The sequence below is a fragment of the Juglans microcarpa x Juglans regia genome, chromosome 2D (genome assembly GCF_004785595.1).
Source record: "Juglans microcarpa x Juglans regia isolate MS1-56 chromosome 2D, Jm3101_v1.0, whole genome shotgun sequence".
In the NCBI taxonomy this organism is placed as follows: domain Eukaryota; kingdom Viridiplantae; phylum Streptophyta; class Magnoliopsida; order Fagales; family Juglandaceae; genus Juglans; species Juglans microcarpa x Juglans regia.
The window spans coordinates 15,644,884-15,669,410 of NC_054596.1; the positions used below are offsets into that span (position 1 = coordinate 15,644,884).

Here is a 24,527-nt window from a genome sequence, read left to right on the forward strand (position 1 = left end):
AGGCATGTGCAGATCTAAATATGGAGAAAGTAATTTTTGAGGGAGATGCCTTAATTGTTGTGAAGGCAAGGGAAATTGGGAATGGTTTGATCAAATGGTTGGAGATATGAAAGGAGTGCTGAAGAACAGGCCAAATTGTATAGTACACATACCTTCAGGGAATGTAACCAAGTTGCACATAAGCTTGCAAAAATTTTTTTTTCTTTAGTTGAGAAAGGATCTGGATGGAGAGTATTCCATCAGAAGTACAAAACCTTGTTATACATGATAGTTTGTATACTGTTAATTCATAAATAATACAAAGGAGGTTTATTTTCAAAAAAAAAAAAAAAAGATCCACAACAAATTATCAGAACAAAGTAGATCAGACCGACTATTTATATATATATTTTTTGTCCACGCAAATATTGTGGTGTATAAGAACGTGAAAGTGTTTGTCACACATACATAGTTTCTTGAATTATCAATTTTACACAAAACTACAATTTGTCAATGGTTCATATACGATGCAAGGGCCTTTTTCAGCAGTTCCCGACCTGGGAAAGGCAGGCACAAGCGGCCAGTGGGTTTTTAGCTGTTAGTCTCGTCGTCATCCAACGATGGGTTTTGTTGCCATGTAATGATGGGACCCACAAGTGTTTTTAACAAAAGCAACAGCACGTTGGGTTGGGTTTTAAGTTTCCACATAGCACCACGCAAAGGGCAACTGCTGAGATGTGTACATGTGGGAATTCTGTAGTCCTCATGGGCAGACTTCAATGACACTTGCTCTGGCAATCAAGGTAATGGGTAAGAGCTAGCTAGCATAGAGAGAATTGGCCTTTTTTTAAGGCAAATGTAATTGAAAATGACCCACAACAGAAACAATCTGGACCACTGATTTGGTCAAGTTCACACCCAAATTCCACACCCCCCCCATAGATTTTGGGCGGTGGGCAAAGCCATGGCTTGAAGTGCCGTCCTGTGAGATGCCAAGTCACTTATCAATTATAATAACAACAGTAATGAGAACAGTAGAGAAGAGCTGCATTTTGTGACAAATGATGAATTTGGGTAAAATATATGTGGCAAATAATAATTGGGGTCGGTGACTTGCAGAAAAGCTTCCAGACAGCAATTGCGGTTTTCTTGTACTCTTTATCAGTATTAGTATTATTATTATGAACATGTGATAAGCATGACTTCAAAAAGGCACGATAACTTAGTTGATTTGGGTAATGATGATAAGTCTTTGAAGAAAGCCACCAAAAAAATGCCTACACAATGATTGATTTCTCCAAGAGCATGGGGCATTTATCATCTATGACCAAAACTTGCTGGAGCTATAATGGCCAGAAAGGGGAAATAATCGTGTTAATAAAACCATCAATTATTCAGAACCCCATCCAAAGGAGCTAAACTAGGCTATATATTATCCCTACAAACCTCGATCTCTTTCTCTCCTTGGAACTGCCTAAAAAGACTTATATTTGGGGCAACTCAGATTTCATCTTGGTGCACCAGTCGGAGGACACACAAAACTTCTACAAAACTGGGAAACCCACATATATATTTTCATATGATACTGATGTGTTTCAACGTGGAGCACATGATAGATGGGCAAAAAGCAAGCTTGACTTAGAAGACAGACACCCTCTATCACAACTTTTCTTTCAATTCCAAGAGTCAATTTTCACAACTGGAAAACAAATTTTGAGCATGTCGGGAATCAAAAGCCTTCAAATTCTACGCCTGCAGATACTACGAATTTGAAAATCTTTCCTCTAGGCAACCAACTAGCTGGCTAGATTTGGGCCCACAAGCTTATGAACACAACACACTTGTCATTTGAAGGAGCCACTGGCACCTAATGTCCAGAATGGTTTTGCTAATCCTCTAACTAAACCTGTCTTCTAATAATTTCTCCAAAAGCAAAGGGAAGTCGGAGAAGGTAGCAAACTTTCCCAGTTGGGACAAAAGTAAAGGGAAATCAAAAGAAAAAGGGAGATATTTAGGAATATCAAAGAGACATGCATCATGTATGCAGCAGGTATGCGTTATGTCTAGCAGTGTTTGATATCCTAAACCAACAAAGGAAATAGAAAGGAGAGGAGTACAGTAACCAATCCATAATTATCGGAAGCTTTAGAGGAAAAACAGCAAACAGCAGTAACTGCCAAATCTGAATCCCATCAAATTCATCACTCACTTAGATCGAATTCACATGCATTTTTTTTCCTTATATATTGAGAGGGCTATATTATTTCCAGAAGAAGAGAATGGATGGTCAAGCTTGTGTTCAATGTTTCAAAAGTCATAGGAAAAAAAGACAGAAACTGCTTCCCTGAGTTTTCATGCTATAGAGAGTAGAAAAGAGAGATGTCTTTTTGTTTTAGGTTTAGCTCCTGGGGCCTACGGGCGAGTGTGCATATACGGAATCCAGCATGGGTACAAAAGAAAGAAAAGGAAAGAATATGAAATAAAAGTAGAAAAATGAAGAAAATATATGGTTAGGTGGGTGGGCTTTGTAGAGTGTAGACACCCTAATGGTAGGCAGCTTTTCTTTTCTGCTATCTTTTCTAATTTGTGAGTGCTGTCTAAAAGCTAATTTGAAAAGTATGGGACTCAAAGACTTTTGTGTTACACCACTTTTAACCATGTAAAATAATTTTCTTCCTACCCCACCATCCAAAAAAAGAACAAAGAAGGAATAAAATATAGGGGGATAAGGTTTGGTTGGAGGGCTGTCCGAGTAGCTTGCATCACGAGCTGGTTCTCACAGACAACTCACTAGAAATCGTTCACAGACATACTCATAACCTTGGATACCAGACAAACTAATGAATTATTGAATTTGGGATGAAAAGGATTGAAAATGATAGTCATACTTCTTAAATGACAACCCATAGCCCTAGGTTTTGCACCCTTAATAAACAGCATCACTCATTAGCCTAGATTTACATGATAATCAGACTCACAGATAAAAAGAAGAAGAAAAACACCATGAATTAATAAAAAATAAAAGGGAGATGAACTTCCTTGATATGAAAATATTGAAGTCTTGGATGTACAATATATATGTATATAAGATTTATTTTCTGAATCTTTCAACCAAAGCATATGTTAGAAATTCTTGTAGGGGCATTTTTGTGTTCCATTGAGACGGGGAAAAAAAACATTCTTAGCTTAAATGAGCTATATGGTGCTTTAGAGAAGTTAAAATCTCCTTTTTAATGTTCAATACATGAACTAACTCTTAGTTTATCTTCGCCATCTCACGAGGCATTCACAAGAGACTATAACTGGCGTCTAGGTCTAAATATCGAACTTCAGCCCATCTTTCTGCTCCACTTTCTATTCATAGCACCTTTAACCTGCAGAAAGCATCCACCTCCTGCCATTGGCACCATCATTTCCGTTCTCCAAAGATAATAAAGACAAAATAGTTTCAACTTTTATCTACTTACCTCTGAAAAGACATCTATCATTTGCTATTCATTCGCAACACCAGTCCAAAATTGATCGTTTATGGGAAACTAGAATGCAGCAAATCAACAAGCCTGTTGCTCCATCAACCCACATGCAATGAACTAAGATCATCTGCACTATATACTCAAGTCACCAGTTCGTGGAATCATCATACATATATATATATATATGCCATGCCACAACTACACAGCTACATGTTTCTTCTTCCTGGCACAATTTATATCTCAAAATGACAAGGTATATACGGTGTCTGTGCTTGTGTTCTAGAAACTATTTTCTTTCATTTTTACTTTCAGTGCGTTGCTCTTTGTGTTTACAGTCGGAATTAAATTTCTCAGAAGCATATCTTGGAATGAAGATGGAAAAAAGGTTAAAACTAAAGGACTACATGCCTGACAGAAACCCTAACCTTAAAGATAAAAGGAAATTTAAACTACGTTCCTGTGACAAACAGCTACTGCTAACACTTTGGTCTTCAGCATTTGCAACAACCAAGAAAATAGTTGTGCGTACAGAACATGCCAAAGAAAAAGGTGACAACTGACAACCAAAATGACATTGTTTCAAGTACTGAGAAAGCAGTTAAAGTAGCTTGGAACATACTCAGTTGCAAATGAACTTTCCCCTGATTTTATTTTCTCTTCTTTTTCAAAAGAAAAAAGGAAAGAGAAAGGGACCTCTAAAACCTTCTTTATAGCATCAATATATCTTGCAATAAAAACAAAAATCCCACTTGCGGAAAACAAGATTCATGAAAGCACACAAAAACCAACCCTCTTAGCCATACAAGAGTGAAAAAAATGGCCATGTTTTCTATGTAAATTTTGTCACAAGCAATAATATCATGGCCTCATATTTTAGTCAAAGAAATCCTCATACGTACAAGAAGCATATTACTAATATCTAATACCTAAATAAATTGCCAGTTTTACCACTGTCCACATTTCTCGTGTTGCATCTTGATTACTTCTTCTGGGTCACTAAAAGCATGCCTAGTCGTACTTTAAGTGTAGAGTGCATCTAAGTGGACATGAAGCACTTTGAGTGCCTTAGGCAAAGCATCTTTAATCAGGTCCAGCTTGTAGGAAAAGCAAATGCTTTTTCAGGAAGAACAAGTCACAAAAGAGCATGCTTAGTTACAATGTTATATCAATTGATACTTTATGATTTCTTGGGAAAATTGCACTTGATACCCGTAAATTACCACTCATTTTCCAATATGACCACTAAAGTTGTTAGTATAGCTCCCAATTTGAGACCTACGGTGCAATTTACTCCCCCAATAAGATTTGATCGTTAAGGTAGATGAAAATAGGTGATGTGGCATGATTTTAAGCATTGGATCTTAAAGGAGAGAGCAAATTACAAAAAAGAGTGGTAGTTTTTTTTTTTTTTTTTTTTTTTTTTTGGGGGGGGGGGGGGGTGTGGATTGAAGACTTAAGTAATTTGAAGAGTAAAGTGTAATTTTCCCAAAATTTTTTTATAGCCATGTCAGGTAGTTCTTAATATGTTATTTTGGTCTGCATTACATGCAAGCTTACAACATCCAGCTTTTTTAGGTTTTAAACAACAAATATAAGAAAATGCACTTATGGTAGACAAACAGAGACCCTAACTTATTTACTTATTTCCACTTTAAAGTAGATGAAAGAGTAATAGCAGACTACCTCCATTCCTTACCTTCCAACTACATTTGCTATTTTGAATTTCACATGATAGGAGTATTCAATTTTTATTTTTTATTTTTTTTATGCATGCATGCTTTTTAATTTTGAGTATGTATTTTGAAGCCATGTCTTTGAATAGTTGGATTTGATTTCATGCATCTATAATCCTCTCCGTCTTTGTCTCCCTCTTTCTGCCTTTCATGTGCACCAGCTTTGTTCAAGCGTTGTTGCTATTAGATTCATTTATCATACTTCCAAAGCATGCCCTTTAAGACTCGCACTTCACTTCTTATTCTGAAACACTGTAGGGCAGCAAGGCCCTTGTACCCTCACTAACAATGATGCTACAAGACTACCACACCATAAGAAGGTTAAAGCTACTCGACTACCAAAAGCCAAGCACATCCGTGATGCCCCAAGTTTGGGCATGGTGGTTAATGAAGCCTTGATATTAATACTGGCCTAGCAAAAATCCCATGGAACCTTTTTTAATCATTATGGGCCCATTACAAGGATCAAAGCAGGTAAACCCATAGTAAACGACTTTTAAACTGTGTTTAGAAAAAGGAGTGATAAGTTGGGAATTCTTAGAAACAAGTCATGGCAGGTAGCTTGTGCCTAATGAATCTTTAAACTTTAAATGTCTCACGCTCACTGAGATCTCAAGGTTTATAATATTGAAACTGATGATTACGTGGGCACATTGGACACAAGTATTTGACCAAGATTATAAATAACTGAATTCTAGAACATGGCATAATGGAGCATGACCAATAGTAAGATTGAAAGGAAAATTATCGAAGTCAAACTTTCACTCTCAGTTTGAGCTTAACTGAGCTTGTTTAAACATCAAAATGATACAAACCATTTCATCAGTGCGAAAAAAGATGATTAAATATGATATTAGCACTAATTTAACTATTCCTGGCAAGATGAAATGAGAACCATTGGATCAAATATTAAGCTTGAAACAAAAAGATGAAGGGCCAAGATTAAGGCCTGGTGGCCTAATCATATCATAATACATATAGGTGCCAACTTAGAAATTATACACCTGAAATTTGGAAATAGAACTGGCAATACTGGGAAGCCAAAGCACAAAACAAAGGTGGCTGCCATATTTTGGTTAGCAAATTGTGCAATAAATTTAGTTGGCAAGTTTAGGCCAGAATATTTGTATTTTTCTGACATACCCATATGTCTAATACCCATATGTCTAAAACATATTTGATATGTTACCCATATGTCTAAAACATAATGAAAAAAGGAAAAAAAAAAAAGTAGCAATAGGAAGAGAGAATTGAGTGAAGTAAAACACAAGGAGTAAAACTTGAAGCTAGATCAAATTCTTGACTGAAGTCTACGCTCATGGGTAAGCAAATATCCGATTTTATGTATAAGCAAGTTCTATGAAGAAGCCAGAAGTAATATAAGATTGCATGTAGGTGAATTCGTATAAAATATTTTGCACATGTATGATATTGATGACTGAAAATATTGGCAGGATGCGGAGATCGATTGATCAATATGAATCTCAAGAGTGGATGGTTGACCGCCGCCCCCTTGTCTTGGAGGCTCTCTGGCCGGGGAGGGGCTTGCTATAGTAACCCATTTAAACATGTTTAAGTTAATTGGAAATGAAGAAATTATAAAATGAGCATGCATTCACGATCAGACAATGCTAATGGAAGGGAAACAATGCTATAAGTGGCACAACCTAACAAAAATTCCCAGGAGTGAGAAAATTACTTCCCAAGAACATATTTAGTCCCAATTCAAGTGTGCGTGACCATTTTTTTTTTAAAGTGCCCGTGAGGTTAGTCACACAAGAATATTTATTTTCATTATTCCAAGAGACAATGGCAAGTTCAAATATAATAGTGATGGTAAGATTTCCCACGACAGGGAAAAAAAAATCATTGACTTACTTAATTGGAGCCAACAGTTGCCAAAAGACTTCCACCAGAAAGTTCAAACCTCAGATGCAGTGACGGTGCCTAATTTGAAAACATCATTGTGGTCTACATATCCTGTGGTTAAAACTGAAAAGAGAATAACCAGACATATTAATATTTATGACATGAAAGTTTTTAGAAAGAAGAGGTAGAGTATGGCAAGTCTGTGCTAAACCTTTTTTTCCATAGCCGTGACTACTCAATTAGCAAATCATACTCAGAAAAATGCACAGTAAATGAACAATTCCTTATTACATAAGAGTGTGTCCATGCAAGCACGTCATGCATGATCATAGTTCAGTACTTATTGGTTTAAAACTTATTCTAGATTGTATATCCATCTTATATAGTTATCAGGATATCTTAAACCTAAAGCTTTAACTAGCAGATAATATTTTAAAAGCCAAAATTTTTTTTAAGGTACATATGGGAGCTTGAGTTCTTTTATGCCGTCTGCTACAATCCAAACCAACAGTCTTAGTTCGGTCTTATGGGACTGGAATGTTCAGGTGATATGCATTGCTTGCTAAAGTAGAGTCTAAGATCACAATCAAAGTTGTGCGTCCTGAGGCAAGCCATAATCGACCCTCAAATCTGCCTTAATTCACTTAGTGATTACACTTATAATTTAAATCATTAATCAAGTCTTTCAGCCTCCAACCCTTATCCCAAATCCCTGGTGCTCGATTTGAAGCCTGTTCTCTAATATACTATTCTACTTACATCCAAATTCATATAGACTTAATAATATCAAATGAGTGCATCATTCAAATCCAAGTCTTCAACAAATTCAGAATTTAAATTAGTCTAAATTGCATAATCTAGTAACACAGTATGGTCAGTAGTGGGTGGTCACACGCTGATCTGTGTGCACAGCCACACAAAAACAAATACAAATACATAAGTGAGTCTATAAAACCTCAGTTATGTCCCTCTAATCATAAATTAGAACTCTAACACTGATACTGTTGTTCTACACTTAAAAGTTTCATTCAGTCAAAATCTAATACATCCAAAGCTTTCCCTACGGAAATCACGGTTCCTCGTGAAGCTATAACTTTGGCACTGAAAAAGAAGAAAAATGCCTATTTTCAACACAGCAATCACATTCTCGAAAATTAACCTGGCGTCGCTTCCGAAAATATAACTCAAAGCTATAAATTCTGAAAAAAAAAAAATAATAATAATAAACCCTGAGAAAATCGACCTGGAATGAGATAACAGGCAAGCTTCTTCATCGGCGAGCTGGCCCTCACTCTCGCCGGGTCCTAGGTGATCGGCTTGGGCTGAGGAGGATTTGAGGTCGTTGATTCCCGGGCTTTTGTGATTCGAGTAAGGTGAGCAGTGATCGGTTTGATAGAGGAATTGAAAGGTTGATTGAAAATGACCGGCCATTGCAATTTGCACAAGAAGGAGGAGAGAGAGGGAACGTTTTAAAGATGGATCGTTAAATAGGTTTAAAAATTAACTTTTTCTACCTACATTTGTTTAAAAATTATTTTAGAGTAAATGAATAAATATTAAAATTATTGAGAAAAAGATTTGTACGGATGTAAATTCCCGTTGAGAGAATGATGGATCGTTCCATATTTTCTCAAACCGGACCCGACCGATCACTCCTAACGACAACTAAATTCTCATAGTATCCACATCTCAGCTTACCACACAATTAATTTATTATTTTCAAAAACTCTTATCACGGATTATTTTCTACATTTTTTTTAATTATTTTTAAAAATAAAAATAAAAAATCTATCTTGGTTCGACCACCCCCCAATTAAGGGGCTACGTGGTGGTCTCCACCCCTCGAAGATCCAAACCTGTGTGCGAACACCTATACAACATGCAGAATAAAAAGAGTTATTTTTTATTTTTATTTTTATTTTTTTACTCAACAGTATGCAGTATGTTGTAGTATTGTTGAGTAGAATTTTATTTTATAAAAATTGGCAGTCTTTTATTCTTTGAGTACATTTTTATAAAATTTAATTTATTTTTAATTAATTTATATGATTTTATTAATTGATTAAATTTATTTTTTTAAATTATACAAGAACGTCATGTTATGAGATTTTTAATCTAGATTCAAAGAATAAAAAGTAGAAAAAAATATCTAGATAGTAAAACAGTAATAAAGGATATGTAAATATATCATTAACTATTACCCTTTGTTTTAATAAATTTATTTTTGCAGATTTAATTTAAACTTTATTTTATTGTTTACTCACTAAATTATTATCGTGGGTGTAAACAGTAAAGGATATGGTTAACACCAAATCTAATTCATACTGATGATAGTTTTACCAACCTTTCATTCCATCCCATTTTATCTCAATATTCAAATATTATTTAAGTATAAATATTTTGTAATTCAATTTTTTAACTTTTTCATCTGATCATTTTCTAATCATTATAATTTTCCTAAACTTCCAAACAAAACATAAAAAAATATTTCAATTTTTTTAAATCACAAAACAAAAATAATATTAAAAAAATTCTATTTCAGCCCTCTTTTAACTTTATAATTTTTTTATTTAACTTTCTCTCTCTCATTCTCCAAAATCCCTTAAAAATTTTAATTTAAATTACTTCACTACTATTTACAAATTATTTTATTATTATTCATAAATTTTTTATCTCATCTTATTTCATATGTGTAACCAAACTAGGCATAATTCTTTACTGGGTTTGTATGTTAAAAAAACAAAAGAGATATGGTGATTTTCATTTCATCTTTATTATATATTTTTTTATTTTGAGTCACATTGGTTAATCTATCACATTTCAAGTAGCTTTTCTTTAAGCAATCAATTTACAAAGTTACTTAAAATGCCCACACATTAGTTGATATCATGATATAACTATAAAAAATGACAAAATTTAAAACGAAGAAGAATAGTTGAGTTTGGATAATAAGGTGATCTCAAATATTCTGTGAATAATAGTAAAAAAAGTAATAAAAAATTAATGATAAAATATTGAATAGTAGTGAACAGTATGTGAAAAGTAATAATAAAATAATGAATAATAGTGAAGTATTCTGACTACCTAAACTAGTCTTAACACTTTAAAAGCAACATAAATATTGAGTTAACTACTCGCACAATTGTGCAATGTACCGTGAAATTATTAATGTTTAATTTAATTATGAAATTTGACATCATTTAGCTTCATTCACTTTCATAAAACTTCTCAACTCATTTCATTTCATCTTATAGGGGTGGGCAGCAGGACCCTGTACTCCGTTGCCCCGCCGTGCATCTGGCCCCTTAGCTGGGGCCGAGGGCGAGGAGGGCCTAACCCCGTCCCACATTTTCCCCCTCCCACACTATATATTTTATTATATATATATATATATATTTATACTATACATATTTATAAATATTTATTATTTGTGTACTATATATAAATATAAATATAGTAATATGTATTACGTATAATTTTTATTTAATATTTTATGTAAATTGTAGTGAAGTAGGGTGACCCTTTTATAGATTGCCAAGAAAATACAATAGTCTCACATTGCTTAAGTGCGAGACTGTATTGTGAAGACAATTTATACAAAGGTCACTCTATTATACTACAACTTATACAAACTACATAATTTTTAAATTATAATCATATTTACAAGTTTAAATTTATAATTTTGGTCCAAAAATATATTTTTGATCACTTTTGGACTCAAAAATAATTTTTAGATATAATGGACTGTAGTCCATTATTGAAGTGGGCGGGAAGTGAGGTGAAAACCTCACCCCCGGCCCATGCGGGGCGGGCGGCAGGGAGAGGGCTATCCCGCACCCCTATCATCTTATATAATCATTACAACTTTTTCAAATTTTCATGCAAAATAAAATAAACAATTGAACTTTTTTAAATTTCAAAATAAAAATAATATTAACAAAATATTTTATTAATATTTTATTCAACTTTTAATTTTCATCTTATCTATAAAAACAACCGAGAGAAGGGATGACTCTACAATAAATTAAGAAAGCGCCTTTTTACTCACAATAAATTAGATTTGGTTTTTTTCAAAGAATTCTAAACCAATATCTTACTCAATTTAACTTTTTAAATTTTTAATATAATATTTTTTAATCATTATAACTTTTTCAAACTTTTAAACAAAATACAAAAAATATTTTAATTTTTTCACATCTCAAAATAAAAATAATATTAAAAATTTATATTATAACTCTCTTTTAACTTTATAATTTTTTTATTCAACTTTCTCTCTCTCATTTTCCAAAATCTCATATAAATTTTAACTCGAACTACTTCATTACTATTTACAAATTATCTCATTATTATTTATAAATTTATTATCTCATCTTATTTCATATATAAAACCAAACGAGGCATAATTCTTTACCGCCTTGGTATTTTAAAAAAAAAACCAAACAAAACAGATATGGTGATTTTCATGTCATCTTTATTATATATATATATTTTTTATTTTGAGTCATTGGTTAATCTATCACATTTCAAGTAGCTTCTCTTTAAGCAATCAATTTACAAAGTTACTTAAAATGTCCACACATTAACTGATATCATGATATAACTATAAAAAATGACAATTTAAAAGAAGAAGAATAGTTGTGTTTGGGTAATAAGGTGATCACAAATATTCCGTGAATAATAGTAAAAAAAATTAATGAAAAATTAATAATAAAATATTGAATAGTAGTGAAAAGTAATAATAAAATAATAAATAATAGTGGAATATTCTGACTACCTAAACTAGTCAACACTTTAAAAGCAACATAAATATTAAGTTAACTACTCGCACAATTGTGCAATGTATCGTAAAATTATTAATGTTTAATTTAATTATGAAATTTGACATTATTTAGTCTTGTTCACTTTCATAAAATTTCTCAACTCATTTCATTTCATCTTATAGGGATGGGCAGCAGGGCCCTATACTCCGTTACCCTGCCCTGCATCTGGCCCCCCTGGCTGGGGCGAGGAGCAGGGAGGGCCCAACCCCGCCCTACATTTTTCCTATCCCGTACTATATATTTTATTATATAAATATATATTTATACTATACATATTTATAAATATTTATTATTTGTACTATATATAAATATAAATATAGTAATATGTATTACGTATAATTTTTACTCAATATTTTGTGTAAGTTGTAGTGAAGTATGGTGACTCTTTTATAAATTGTCAAGAAAATACAATAGTCTCATATTGCTTAAGTGAGAACCTTGTATTATGAAGACAATCTATAAAAGGGTCACCATATTAGACTACAACTTATACAAAATATGTACTAGTAAATTTAAAAACTATATAGTTTTCAAATTATAGTCATATTTATAAATTTAAATTTATAATTTGGGTTCAAAAATATATTTTCGATCACTTTTGGACTCAAAAATAATTTTTAGATATAGTGGAATGTAATCTATTATTAAAGGAGGCAGACAGGGGGCTACCCCGCACCCCTATCATTTTATTTAATCATTATAATTTTTTCAAATTTTCATGCAAAATAAAATAAACAATTCAACTTTTTTAAATTTTAAAATAAAATAATATTAAAAAAATATGTTCTAACGATATTTTATTTAATTTTAAATTTTCATCTCATCTGTGAGAACAAACGAGAGAACGGATGACCCTTCAATAAATTAAGAAAGGCTCTTTTTACTCACAATAAATTAGATTGGGTTATTTTCAAAGAATTCTAAACCAATATCTTACTCATAAAAGATTAAAAAAAAAAAATACTTTGGTTGATTTCTCAGAAATCTAAAAATGAATACTCCCTCCAAAATCTAAAAAATCACATCAAAAAGTCTGCAAACAAATTTGAAAAAACTATGTAAGTTTTCTTCCTGAAACCCAAAATCAATTAGGTTTCTTTGTTAAAGTAGAGAAGATATTTAATTTTATTACCGTTACTCTTCAAACTAAAAATAAATATAAAAACATTAACATATTGTTTTAATGGAGAGAGAAGGATTTAAGGAGCTATGGTTGAACAAAAATGGTCCAAAATATGAAAATACAAAAGTAATTTTGCTCAAATGCAACTTATCCTATTCTCTAAATTATCAACTTGCATTTTCTTTTATATGAAAAATTCAATTTACAAATCAATATAAAGAATATAATATTTACACGGTTGATATTGCAAAACTTGATTTACAAACAAGTTTAAAAATAAAATGTGTTGAAAATCAAGTTCTATGGATAACTTCAAATCAAAATCGATGCATGCATTTTATTGCGCAATGAGAAGTTTCTAAATAATTTTTATAGAATCATCCCTTTATTATAATTTCCTAATACTTATTTGACAATGAGAAAGATCATCTCCGGTATAATTAGTAAGTTTTTTTATCTGAACTTTTTCCTAAACAAGGTTTGCTTGCTTAAAGCACTCTCATTATAATAGTCAAATCAAAGTTAATTTTTAATTAATACGACATGAATTTACTTTTATTTATTCCATTCATATTTTATCCCCATATTGAATTATTCATTTATTCTTTCTATAATAATAAAATAATATTAATTTAATAGTTTTTAAAAAAATTTTAAAAATATTTATTTTTATCATATTTTACTATTCTACTGATTATATACTAATTAATAATTATATTATAATTAAATTATTGGTTTAAAAAAATCATATTTTTAATGGTCATTTACTGCTAATAATCACAAACGTGGTGATGTTCAACTGGGCCAGTCCATTTCACGAGGGTAGAGCAAAAAAGCATAAACAAAGAGAAAAAAAAACTTAAGAAAAAAAGCAACAGACTTCGGTAAAAAGAAGAAAAATCAATAGGAGAGAGACGAAATAATAGTAAATAATTGCTTTGATCGATCTACAGTACACGCCTAAATATGGCAGAAGGCTTGGATTTACTGTAGCTGAAAGTTACTTTTAAATGAATTTGCCTAATTCAATATAGTATATTTTCATATCCTATTAGTCATTTGAGAGCATTCACAACCGGTTCCTCATAACACTATTTTTCCTATAATTTGAGGCTTATTTTACAGTTTTGGTTAAAATTCCTCCAATATCCGAATTCTTATTTTAGGAAAAAAGTTTAGAATATGAACAATGGTTCCTTAAATATAGGTAATCATTATTCATGTCTTAAATCATCTTTTATCAATATTTTATTCTAATAAATAAAATAAATTCTTCTTCTAATCATCTATACTTTCTTTCATATTCATATTTATTATAATTTTAAATAATTATTTTAAAAATAATTTAAATAATTACTAAAATATAAAAAAATATAATAAAAAATATTGAGTTGTTAAGTTTGTAAATAGAAGTGAGGGAAAAAAGTAATAAAGAAAGAATGGAGAAATATTATTTTAATATAATAGAGAAAGTATAGAAAATGAGATGTATGAGATTTTTGAAAGATGAGTAAAATTTAAGAAAAAAATTTAAGAATGTGGTTTTTAATTAAATTATAGAAAATTTTACGGAGGATGAGAGGAGAATACAAGAGTGGACTTGGCTATTAGAGTGCTTGAAATGTTTTGTGGTAGCAAAATTGTGGAACTTTAGAAACGTCCAAGTTGTTCCCTCAAGAGTAATTCCTTCTGAAACTTCATGCGACTCAGCGAGTTAATGCTCGGTTTGATAGTGCGAACATGTTCCTAATTTACTCGAACACCTCTCACAGATATTTACTCGGTTCGATACAAAATTTACTTTGATGGTGTTAGCTTGAGGGGAAGTGCTATTTTTCACTTTTCTAATGCCTTCCTTCCCAGGGTGGCAGGCCCGCGGAAACGTATAAATATAAGAATCAGAATATCTCAAAGCGGATTAGGAGCTGGCTTGGGTTCCTTTCTGTTTGCTTCAGAATCAGCAAAGAATCTTCTCCATTCTTCTCTAATCATCAATGGGTGTCCATTTCCGCATTTGCTTATATTTCTGGGCTTCCCTGAGCTCCTAAAGCACCTTCCTACCGCCTTTATAGGTCGCCTCTCATCCCCGTTTCGCCATATCATTCAAAGCCTCCCTGCTCGGTGCTCGAATTTTCGTCTTCCATTTCATTCGCAAGTCTCGCTGACCAAAGCGGTAGTCTTTTTTATTTTTAAATTATTTACTCACTATCTACATCCCTATACAAGAAAAACCGCCGAAAACCTCGGTTGATTCAAATAATATCAAATGTCAGATATAGGAATTTAGGAATGGTTTGGGGAAAGAGTTCTGGTTTTATGGGAAAACATGAAATAGAGGAATTTGGACGTCTCTGCATTTTATTTTTCATATTATTGGCAGCCTAATGGACAACTGAATGGAAGTGATATATGAATTTCAGTTCTGGCAATTCCCGCATTTTTTCCTTTGTCACAAGTTCTACGAAATCAGCAGTAACTTGGACATGAATTTTTCCCCTGGTTCATAGGCTCTTTTTTCGTTCGATCAGGATATAAAGCTTCGTCGTTCATCTTGAGAACTTCCTTTGTTCGTAACATGTACAGATTATTATTTTATAATGTCTTACAGGACGTGAATGTGGCCCATGAAAATGCCCTTTTATTTGTGAAGTTAATGTCTTGCAGGATTTTCTCTCGTATACTTCTACTTGGGCAATGCGGATTAATAAATTCTTCTTACTTAAAAAAAAAAATTGTGAAGCTCATAAATGCACCACACCTTTTTAGCAAGTGCTATCTCTCTTTTGTCATAAGGGGAGGTTTTGGGTTCAATCCTATGAAATGAGGTGGGAATGGGGGTTTCTTCTTGATTTGGAGCAGGCAAATTTTCAGTCATGTCATTGGATATAATTGAATAATAGGTTTAAAAAAAATCTTGGTCATAGATCATGTGAGTTTTTTTTTTTTTTTTTTCCTGAAAGATTGGCTGGTATATGATATTTCTTTAAGATTAAATGTTTCATGCTATACCAGTCACATATTTATATTTGTAGAAATGGCTGTCCTGGAAGTAAACAAGAAACTTCTTGAAGAACTCGAAGACATGGGATTTCCAAGGGAACGAGCTACACGGGCACTTCATTATTCTGGTGAGTCTATCAATGTATGATGCCATGTGTTTGTGTTTGTCATTGATGTGAGGCAAGCCACGCGCTTGAAACCAAATCAAATTTCAAGAAAAGCAAGGAGTTACAACGTCTTTCCTGGGCAATCAACTACAACGCTAAGGGTGGTAGCTCATCTAGAGGAAAGTCTAAATGGAGGGCATTGTGAAGGCGGGAATCAAGGGGTTGGGGTTGGGTGTTCAGGTAGAGTTTTAGTTCTATGGAAAACAAGGGGTTGAGATCGGGTTTGGTGTATTTTGGGTTGTTTTTCTACGGGCTTTTTGGGTCATTAGGGGCTTTTTGGGTCATTTTGGGCAAGGTGTTTTTTTTTATACATTCAGTGTACTTGGTTTCTCCTTTTGATATATATAATTTTTTACTTATAAAAAAAAAATCTTTATCAACTAATGAGATTTTAGTATGCATTTTCTTTTCACTCTTCTTGTTCCCAACCATTCCCCCTCTCCCCCTCCCTTGGTCCCCACACCCTAGTAGAATAGAACAGGCGTGGCTATTCATATGAACATGGTACCTTCTTGTATCTTTTTTTGGGGTATATTTCTCCTATTATAAGTGTTGAGAAGCACAACAAAAATTATGCCTTTTAATATATATATACAATAAAATAGGTGAGATCAAGTTGCATTCTAGTTATTGTATGTGTGGTCATCCTCTTCCTTTTGAATTGACTTAACAATATGTGATCTCAGTTATTGACTTTCACCTTGTCTGCCACCTATAAGATGTTGTTAGAAGTTTTAAAATTCATAATATTCTTGGCTTGATATTGAAGTAGAGTGAAAAGCATTTTATGTAGAGCATATATTGGTGAGCAATTTTTCGTATTTTTGGACATATCTTTCAGGCTCATCTCAATATATAATTTGAACATGATCACATGATTTAAATTTTTTTCTCAAAAAGATGGTTTTTTGTGGGCATATTTTGATTGGTGGTGAGCTGAAGCTTAAAATGAACAATCCATTGTAGTCTAGCTTGCTTAGGGAAGATCGTTACCAAGGATAACCTAAGGAAACGTCAAATCATTGATGGGGAGATTGGGTTGTATGTGCAAAAAGAACGGGGAGGATGTGGATCACCTATTACTTCACTACAAGATTTGCTCGGGCTATTTGGAACGATGTTGTTAACATTGTGTTTCGTACGTCTTTTGGCCAGGTTCTAGCAACTAAGGTTTTCAGAACTGGGCCTGTGAAAATAGAGAAGAAAAAAACTGGGAAATGGTGGCCTTGGGACTGGGGAGTCTTCGATGCCAAAATTAGTAGAGTATTTTAGAAGTTTGTAAATAATGAAAGAGTCTAGAGATCAGAGAGAGTTTCTCGTGCCTAGAAGTTGTTATTTATATCGGGAGTTTCGGGGGTGGGGGGACAGATCATGTCTGCCTCCATGGAGTCTGCGTCCTTTTATTGTTCATTTTGTCAGAGTCCTTTAGTGTGGCGTGCCTCTGTGACGGTGTTATTAATGTGGCATGTAGCTCAGGTAGTGGTGTCATTAATGCGGCGTGGTTCCCTGATTTGCCTTATCCCGCTGATGTTCTTGGTGGTCTGTCGATGTCTTCTTGTTAGAGGATCAAGGGTCTCCCTTACTTCCCGCCCATTTACGTGGACAGGTACTCAAGGGCTGGACACTGTTCGAGAGGCCTTCAGGATAGCGAGTTCCATCCCCTGCAGTATGCATCCTCATGGAGGTTGCGTCCAGGGGGGTCTACTCGTGGGTCGGGCCGAAGAGTCTACTTGTTTTGGACTGAGCCTTTGTTTTTTATTCCCTTAGTTACCTTTCTCAGGCCCACTAAGACAGAGGGGAGAAAAACCCCTTACAGACGTTGTTAGTAGAATGGGATTAACTTGGGTCATGCCAAGAAGGGTAGTAGATCTGTTTGTATCTTGGCATGATTCATATGGTATCTCACAAGTCACTACGATATGGAAGATGGTTCCTAATCCTATTTGTTTACCATGGTGCATTTGGAGAAAATGGAACAACAGTAATTTTGAAGATTGCACTCGAATGATGGATGAGATTAATACTTTGTTTCTTTGGACTTATGAAATAGATTTCAATGGATTAAATGTCCATGATTTCCTTGTATCTGTTTATAACTCTAGATAGGTTTTTGTCTTGTATATGATCTATGTACTTGGGCTATGGCTTGCCTTTATTAAAAAAATGATTGCTTCCCTATATAAAAAAAAGGTTTAGCTAAATATCTTTTTTATATGATCTTTCCTTTATCTTAGTTCGATATATGTTTATGTGGGTGCTTTATGAGTTCTGAAAATTTGGCTTTATCTTTGCTTCTTGCAAGCTCATTGCTTGGTCTCATTCTTTGGAAAGGAGGTGAAGAAAAACATTTAAGGGTGCAAATTTGATGCATTTTGGACCTGAAATTGAAATATAATTGGTCTTGCACGTACTGTCACTACTTTTGCTTGACTTGTTTAACTTCTTCCAGGTAGCTGTGGACGTTGATCTTGATTGTCCTCAACCATTCCACATCACAGAACAAATGAAATTGAAGGCAGAGGAACTAAGGTTCCCTTTTCTGTTTCCTTATAACAATTTTTATTTTTTATGTGCAGGTTCCTCTCATTATCAAAATCTTCATAGTCTTCTTACTAATTCTGGCTGGTTTCTTTCCATGACTACTGATCTTGTCGAGTTTCATGGATCGAGCATGCAAGAAGAAGGAAGAAGAAGAAAAGAAATTAGAAAGGATGGAGGGAGAGGGTATAATGCAATTATTTTTATTGTTTTCTCCCTCCGATGATAACTCCTTCATCCTGCTTCTTAGATTATTCTTCTTGCCTTTTCTATTTGTTTAAGCGGGGTTTTTTCTATTGCTTTTTTTTTTTGGTTGGGGGGGGGGGGGGGGGGGGGGGGGGGGGGGGGGGGGGGGGGGGGGGTAGCTGTTATGGAGAGACAATTTAAATGGTGCTTTAGAACATAAGTAGAAAAGGTGCCAATATCTTTAAGAGAATTCTTGAACTGCAATTGACAACTTTTGAATATAAACTGATATGTAATGGACTTGCCACAGCTTTTTGTCTATTAGAAAATCTGATCCTAACGACTTATCTTAAAAAAAAAAAAGATAATCTGATCCTAACGCAGTTGGCTTTTGTGAAATCAAACTCTTGTGGTTTTGTTTTGGAATTCTGTTATGTAATTGTTTCACATTCTATACATTTCTTTACTTCAACCTGGATAGTGATATTGTTCCAGGAGAGGATTCGAGCCAGTAAGGATCTTACTGAGACAAAGCAACTTGCTGAAGAAAATGAAAGGAAACGGTCTGTCTTAATCCCATAAATTGCTCTGTGCATATAGCAGTTCTACCATCTATGTTTCTGTCCCTTTTTCTTCTCTAGATCATGGCATTGTATTTCCTTCTTAGTTATATATGAATATCGACACTTTGTTTCTTCAGTTATTTAGCCTTGCGGAAAGCAGAAAAGGAAGAGGAGAAAAGAGCAAGGGATAAAGTGTTACGGAAACTAGAGCAGGATAAGGTGTTTTAAAATTTTGGCCACATTTCATTATGCTAATTATAATTATGCAAAGAGGAGCTTTTAAGATTAGTAAATTATATTTGGTAGATTTCAATAATAGTCCTTAAAGGGCTTTCACCTAGGGCCTCTCCATTTCTTTTTAGAGTGACCAAGTCCTGTTTCTAATGTTTAGCAAAATTAATTATCACTACAAAACATTTTTGGGCATAACCAAGAATAAGTAATGGGAAACATCGGTGAACATTGTGTAAATCATGCTAGTTGGTAGATGTACATTGTGCTAGTTGGGAAATTCGAGATCAATGTTTTCAAAATAGATGAGCTTGTGGATAAATTGTGATTTATCGTTGTACTAGAGTGGATGCCTGGAGTTCAAACCATGTCTACATGTTATCTCTGCCTCACTTGCTGAAAGAGAGTCCAAACCTACACATGAGAGAAAATATGAATGATCAAATATGTTCTACTTTCCAATAGCATCAGCTTTAGGGACCTGTATCATTGATCAGATAAATAATTATACAGTGAGAATGGGAATGAGAAAGTAGAAGAAATAATTACGGCCAAAATTCAACATAGAAAAGCATACACAAATTTGGGTGGTACGGCATAAACCTGCATCCCTGGCAAAGACAAATGAAAAGGTTTATGAAGGTGGAAGATGAGTGCAGGGACAACTACTCATGATCGCAAATCTAATGATATCTCTTTCTCTCTCTCTGGGACGTAAAAATGTTCCTCTTATGTGCAGGAACAATAGAAGAGGTCAATGATTTTATATGCCAAACACATGCCCAAAATATTTGTTTAAGATGGCTACCAAATTTGAGATGGCATCATAACATATCACTATTATATCCTTCCCGGTTGGTTTAGTACAATCCATACCGAGGATTTCAATTCAATATATCTGATTCAAGAATTGATACTGCTCTCAAGACTTTTGTGCGACTCAAAAAACTGTTTGCATGTCTTCACAGGTAGAAAGAAGGTATCATCTGGGATTGCCTCCAGAAAGGCCTGCAGCATTAAAACCTTCCACTCCTTTGTTTCAGGAAAAAAGGGTAAGGATATTTTGAAAGTAATATCTATAGATCTTACCACTCTTTATCTTTTTGCAGAATATACTTTTTTTTAACACTAGAATTACAGGACAAAACTGTTTTAATGTTGTTTTTATTCCTGTTTAAGTTGCAAACCTTATTGCCTGTGAAGTCTGTTACAAAGGCAGAGCACATGAAGGAATGTTTAAGAACTATTAAGCATAATCACCAGGTAAATAGGTTTGCTCTGTGTCCAGCATATTCTGCTGGTAGTGAAAAAAACACGAGTTGGGAATCATTTCAAAAACTAGATCTGGTCCCATGAACTTGACTCGTGTCAAGGAGATGGATTTCTCGTTGACACAATGATAAGTGAAAAATCTTTGTATTTTGGAGTCCATTTATTTGTGTTTATCTAGCTCACCATGTCCATATCTGTTTTATTATTGCCCCCTCTAGCTTCCGGTCTTTGAACAAGTCCAGACCGGGTTATATAAGTTATCTGATAGAATGTTACTCAAGAAACTTCAAACTAAGTGCTGGGTTTCTTGACTATTGTTGGCTGTATACCAAGTTCAAATGGTGGTTGATTTTCTCAGCATTTTTTTTGAACGAGAACCCAAATTTTGAAGCTTTTGGAACATTTCTGGCATAGTGGACTTCTTTTCAGTGAAACTAAGGCTTGCTCAACATATGAGCAGAGAGATTTTGGTGTATCTGAAATCCATTGGTTAAAGAACTCCGCACATAAATGGTCACTACAATGGATTTCCAATGTACCAGAGTGTTCAGGAGAATGGGCTTCACAAGATAGATTCCTTTCCCAGTGCCTTATAAAAGAAAGTATATGCTAATAGGTTCCTCTCCACTGCCTTGTAAAAGAAATCATATGCTAAAGACTCCGCGAGTTACATTCAAAAACTTTTGAAAGAAAAATAATGTTTGGAAGACTTTTGGTTTCATATCTTTCAATTATATGTTTTAATGAAACTGAGTTGAAGGAAACCACACCATTTATAGCCTAACATATTTCTTAGGAATCTACCATGGATTTGTTGCATTGACTTCATCTACAAAGGTGTCTATGAATCATGAACCTTAGGTTACACCACTGACAGTATCCAAGCATATTACTTTTTTTGTTACGTAAAAGTCACATTTTTTCTCAGTAGACTTAACACCAGCCTCATTTTTCCATTTTCCTTTTCCTGGTCTAGGATGATGGTGCCAGAGTTAGGAGGGCCTTCCAAACTCTTCTGATCTATATTAGAAATGTCGCAAAAAACCCTGATGAGGAAAAGTTCAGGAAGATCAGACTTAGTAACCTATTATTCCAGGTAAGCTCCTTTGATTGTGCTTCTTTTTTATTAAGCCTTAGTCCCAACTTTACGAGTATTGAGAGCCGATTGAAGTGAATAGAGAGACCATTTTGTAATCTTCACCAAAGTCCAGACTGTCCTTGTGATTGACACTTTTGGGATTAGTTATTGCCACAAGGCTTGACTGATTATTCTAAACCATCCTCCAGGAAATTGGATTATTTTTGGTGCAGTCGGGATTTTTGGACCATATTAACTAATCGCATATAGATTTGTTCACGAGGTCCACGTTTATGAAAAAGGTGGCCTCATTGTGCGAGCCAGGAGCTCATCCACTTGGTTGTTGGATGGCAGATGTAAACTTTTTTTAGTAATACTGTCAAAAAATGCACAGAATTGATGTGTTTTGAATTCACTGTAAACTAGCGCTCCTTGGAGCCTTCCATTGACTGGAATGTTCTAAACTCATTTGCCATAGACCTCATGATGTATAGCCATCTGTCATTAATTTCCTGTTATGTCGATTAGAGTTGCATTTTTGTCACTATATATAATATATACCAAACAAAAAGGAAATGGTTTCATCGACACGACTCATATCTATTTATTACTTCTGTTGTAAAGTTTCCACTTACATATATTTGACAGGATAGAGTTGGGAATTTGAGAGGAGGTGTGGAGTTTCTAGAGCTCTGTGGGTTTGAGAGAACAGGAGGAGAAGAGTATTTATACCTTCCCCGTGATGAGGCAGTGCTAAACACAGTGGGGTTTGAACTGAAGTCTGCAATGACCAACCCCTTCTTTGGAGTTCTAAGTGGGCAAGAGGTGATTGCAGTGTGATATCAGGTTTAATGAAAGAAATTTGGCTACAGATGATTACATGCTTGTGAATGCCATGTGTATATCTCGTGTTAAGTTCCTCTATGAATACAGTCGACAGTGGGAGGATGCATAACATTTTATGCTATATATATTGTAATCAAAATTCTCCAGAAGTATAATGAAATGAGGGTATGATGTTTGTTCTTATATAGTTATTGCCATTGCCGTGATTCTCTTGATATATTGATGGTTCATTTGGAGCCACCCGATGAGTTGAGAAAGTTGGTTTGTTCTCTGTTCTCATAAAAATTGGTGGGCATAAACATAAAAGGTCACTTTCACGACTTCTGAACAACACCTTTCTGGTCTTCGATTAAAAATAAATTTGACCCAAACGTTATGGAATATGCTAAGGAAATACTTACTCCAATGTCCACTACAGCTAAACTTACTATTCAAGATGATTCAGAGCATGTTGACAGTACTGCGTACCGCAAGACCATTGGAGCACTTCAATATCTGGGACTCACTCGCCCAGACATTGCCTTTGCAGTCAACAGATTATCTCAGTTCATGCAAAAGCCAACAGCAAACCATTGGACTGCAGCAAAGAGGCTCCTCAGGTATCTCAAACAGACAATGTTCCATGGCCTTCTACTACAAAAACATGATCAATTCCAACTTAAGACATACAGTGATGCGGACCGGGCATCAAACACTGACACTTGGGTTTCAACCACTACCTTTATCACCTTCATTGGTCCTAATCCAATCTCATGGTCAGCACGCAAGCAAAGGGCAGTCTCAAGATCATCAACGGAAGCCGAATTTTGGGCACTAGCAACTGCTACATCAGAAACAGTATGGCTTCATTCACTTATTAAAGAACTTGGTCTCAATCTCACACAAGCACCTCAACTGTTTTGTGATAATATTTTAGCTAATTAGTTCAGTTTGAATCCAGTCCAACACACACGAATGAAACACATTGAAATCGATCTCCTCTTTGTTCGAGATCTCATTAAGAAAGGAACTAACCGTGTGCATCACATTCATCAAAGTCTTTGACAGTTTAATGCGGAAGTCTTTTCTACTTGCTAGCTTGGAACAAAAGCTCGTCGACTAAGTGATCAGAACTAAAAAGTAAAGAGTGAAGACTACACCTTGAACTCAACAATTTATTACGTGGAAATTTTGATTCCCTACCTATAGACCAAACAATACGTTGAGCAATAATTTTTTCAATCGAGTACTGTTTCTTGCCCAATTTTTTTAACTAATTAAATCTTATTATTGGCTGTATGAATAAATTATTGACACAAAAATCTTAACAAAATAATATTAGTACAACTTAATCAATTTAATTGGAGTTAAATTTGAATACTAATTTAGTAGTAGTGTGTTGAAACTATATATAAGATCAATGTTCTCTGTTCTCGTCAAGATTGGTGGGCATATAAAACATAAAAGGAGGTCAATTTCACAACTTCTGAACAACACCTTTCTCGTCTTCGATTAAAAATAAGTTTGACTCAAACGTTATGGAATATGCTTTACAATTTAAATATTTAAACTTATTTTTTTTTCCATGAAAATTCTCTAAGCAAGAAAATATGCTTTAAAATAGTTGTAAAAGAGGACGTAGATATATATATATATATATATATATATAT

At 34.0% G+C, this 24,527-nt stretch overlaps 1 protein-coding gene and 1 long non-coding RNA gene across 9 annotated transcripts; one reads left to right on the top strand and one right to left on the bottom strand.

Annotated features, from left to right (window-relative positions):
• The first annotated feature begins 86 nt into the window (after positions 1–86).
• On the top strand, positions 87–23,059 carry LOC121250157. 7 transcript variants are annotated; one of them, XM_041149128.1, is made up of 10 exons: positions 14,866–15,170; positions 16,030–16,125; positions 18,614–18,693; positions 18,827–18,910; positions 19,384–19,451; positions 19,589–19,670; positions 20,651–20,734; positions 20,862–20,945; positions 21,931–22,050; positions 22,681–23,059. In XM_041149128.1, the coding sequence occupies exons 4-10, from the start codon at positions 18,836–18,838 to the stop codon at positions 22,870–22,872; spliced, it is 705 nt and encodes a 234-aa protein (XP_041005062.1). In that variant the 5' UTR covers positions 14,866–15,170; positions 16,030–16,125; positions 18,614–18,693; positions 18,827–18,835; the 3' UTR covers positions 22,873–23,059. The 7 variants fall into 7 exon arrangements, with proteins under 7 accessions (XP_041005057.1, XP_041005062.1, XP_041005058.1 ...); XM_041149123.1 differs by lacking the exons at positions 14,866–15,170; positions 16,030–16,125 and adding exons at positions 87–97; positions 2,889–2,894 and having other exon boundaries at positions 18,614–18,910; XM_041149124.1 differs by having other exon boundaries at positions 18,614–18,910; positions 19,589–19,672; positions 20,656–20,734.
• LOC121250158 lies at positions 3,212–8,327 on the bottom strand. 2 transcript variants are annotated; one of them, XR_005937723.1, is made up of 4 exons: positions 8,298–8,327; positions 7,064–7,177; positions 3,447–3,579; positions 3,212–3,373 (listed from the first exon to the last, which is right to left on the bottom strand). It is a non-coding gene; the product is annotated as an uncharacterized LOC121250158 (long non-coding RNA). The 2 variants fall into 2 exon arrangements; XR_005937724.1 differs by lacking the exon at positions 8,298–8,327 and adding an exon at positions 8,214–8,297.
• Positions 23,060–24,527: the final 1,468 nt, after the last annotated feature.

Coding starts and splice junctions, on each gene's coding strand:
- LOC121250157 (XM_041149123.1), top strand. CDS start 18,668: ATGAAATTGAAGGCAGAGGAACTAAGGTTCCCTTTTCTGTTTCCTTAT. Junction 19,452..19,588: donor GAAGAAAATGAAAGGAAACG/GTCTGTCTTAAT, acceptor TTGTTTCTTCAG/TTATTTAGCCTTGCGGAAAG. Junction 20,735..20,861: donor CTTTGTTTCAGGAAAAAAGG/GTAAGGATATTT, acceptor TTCCTGTTTAAG/TTGCAAACCTTATTGCCTGT.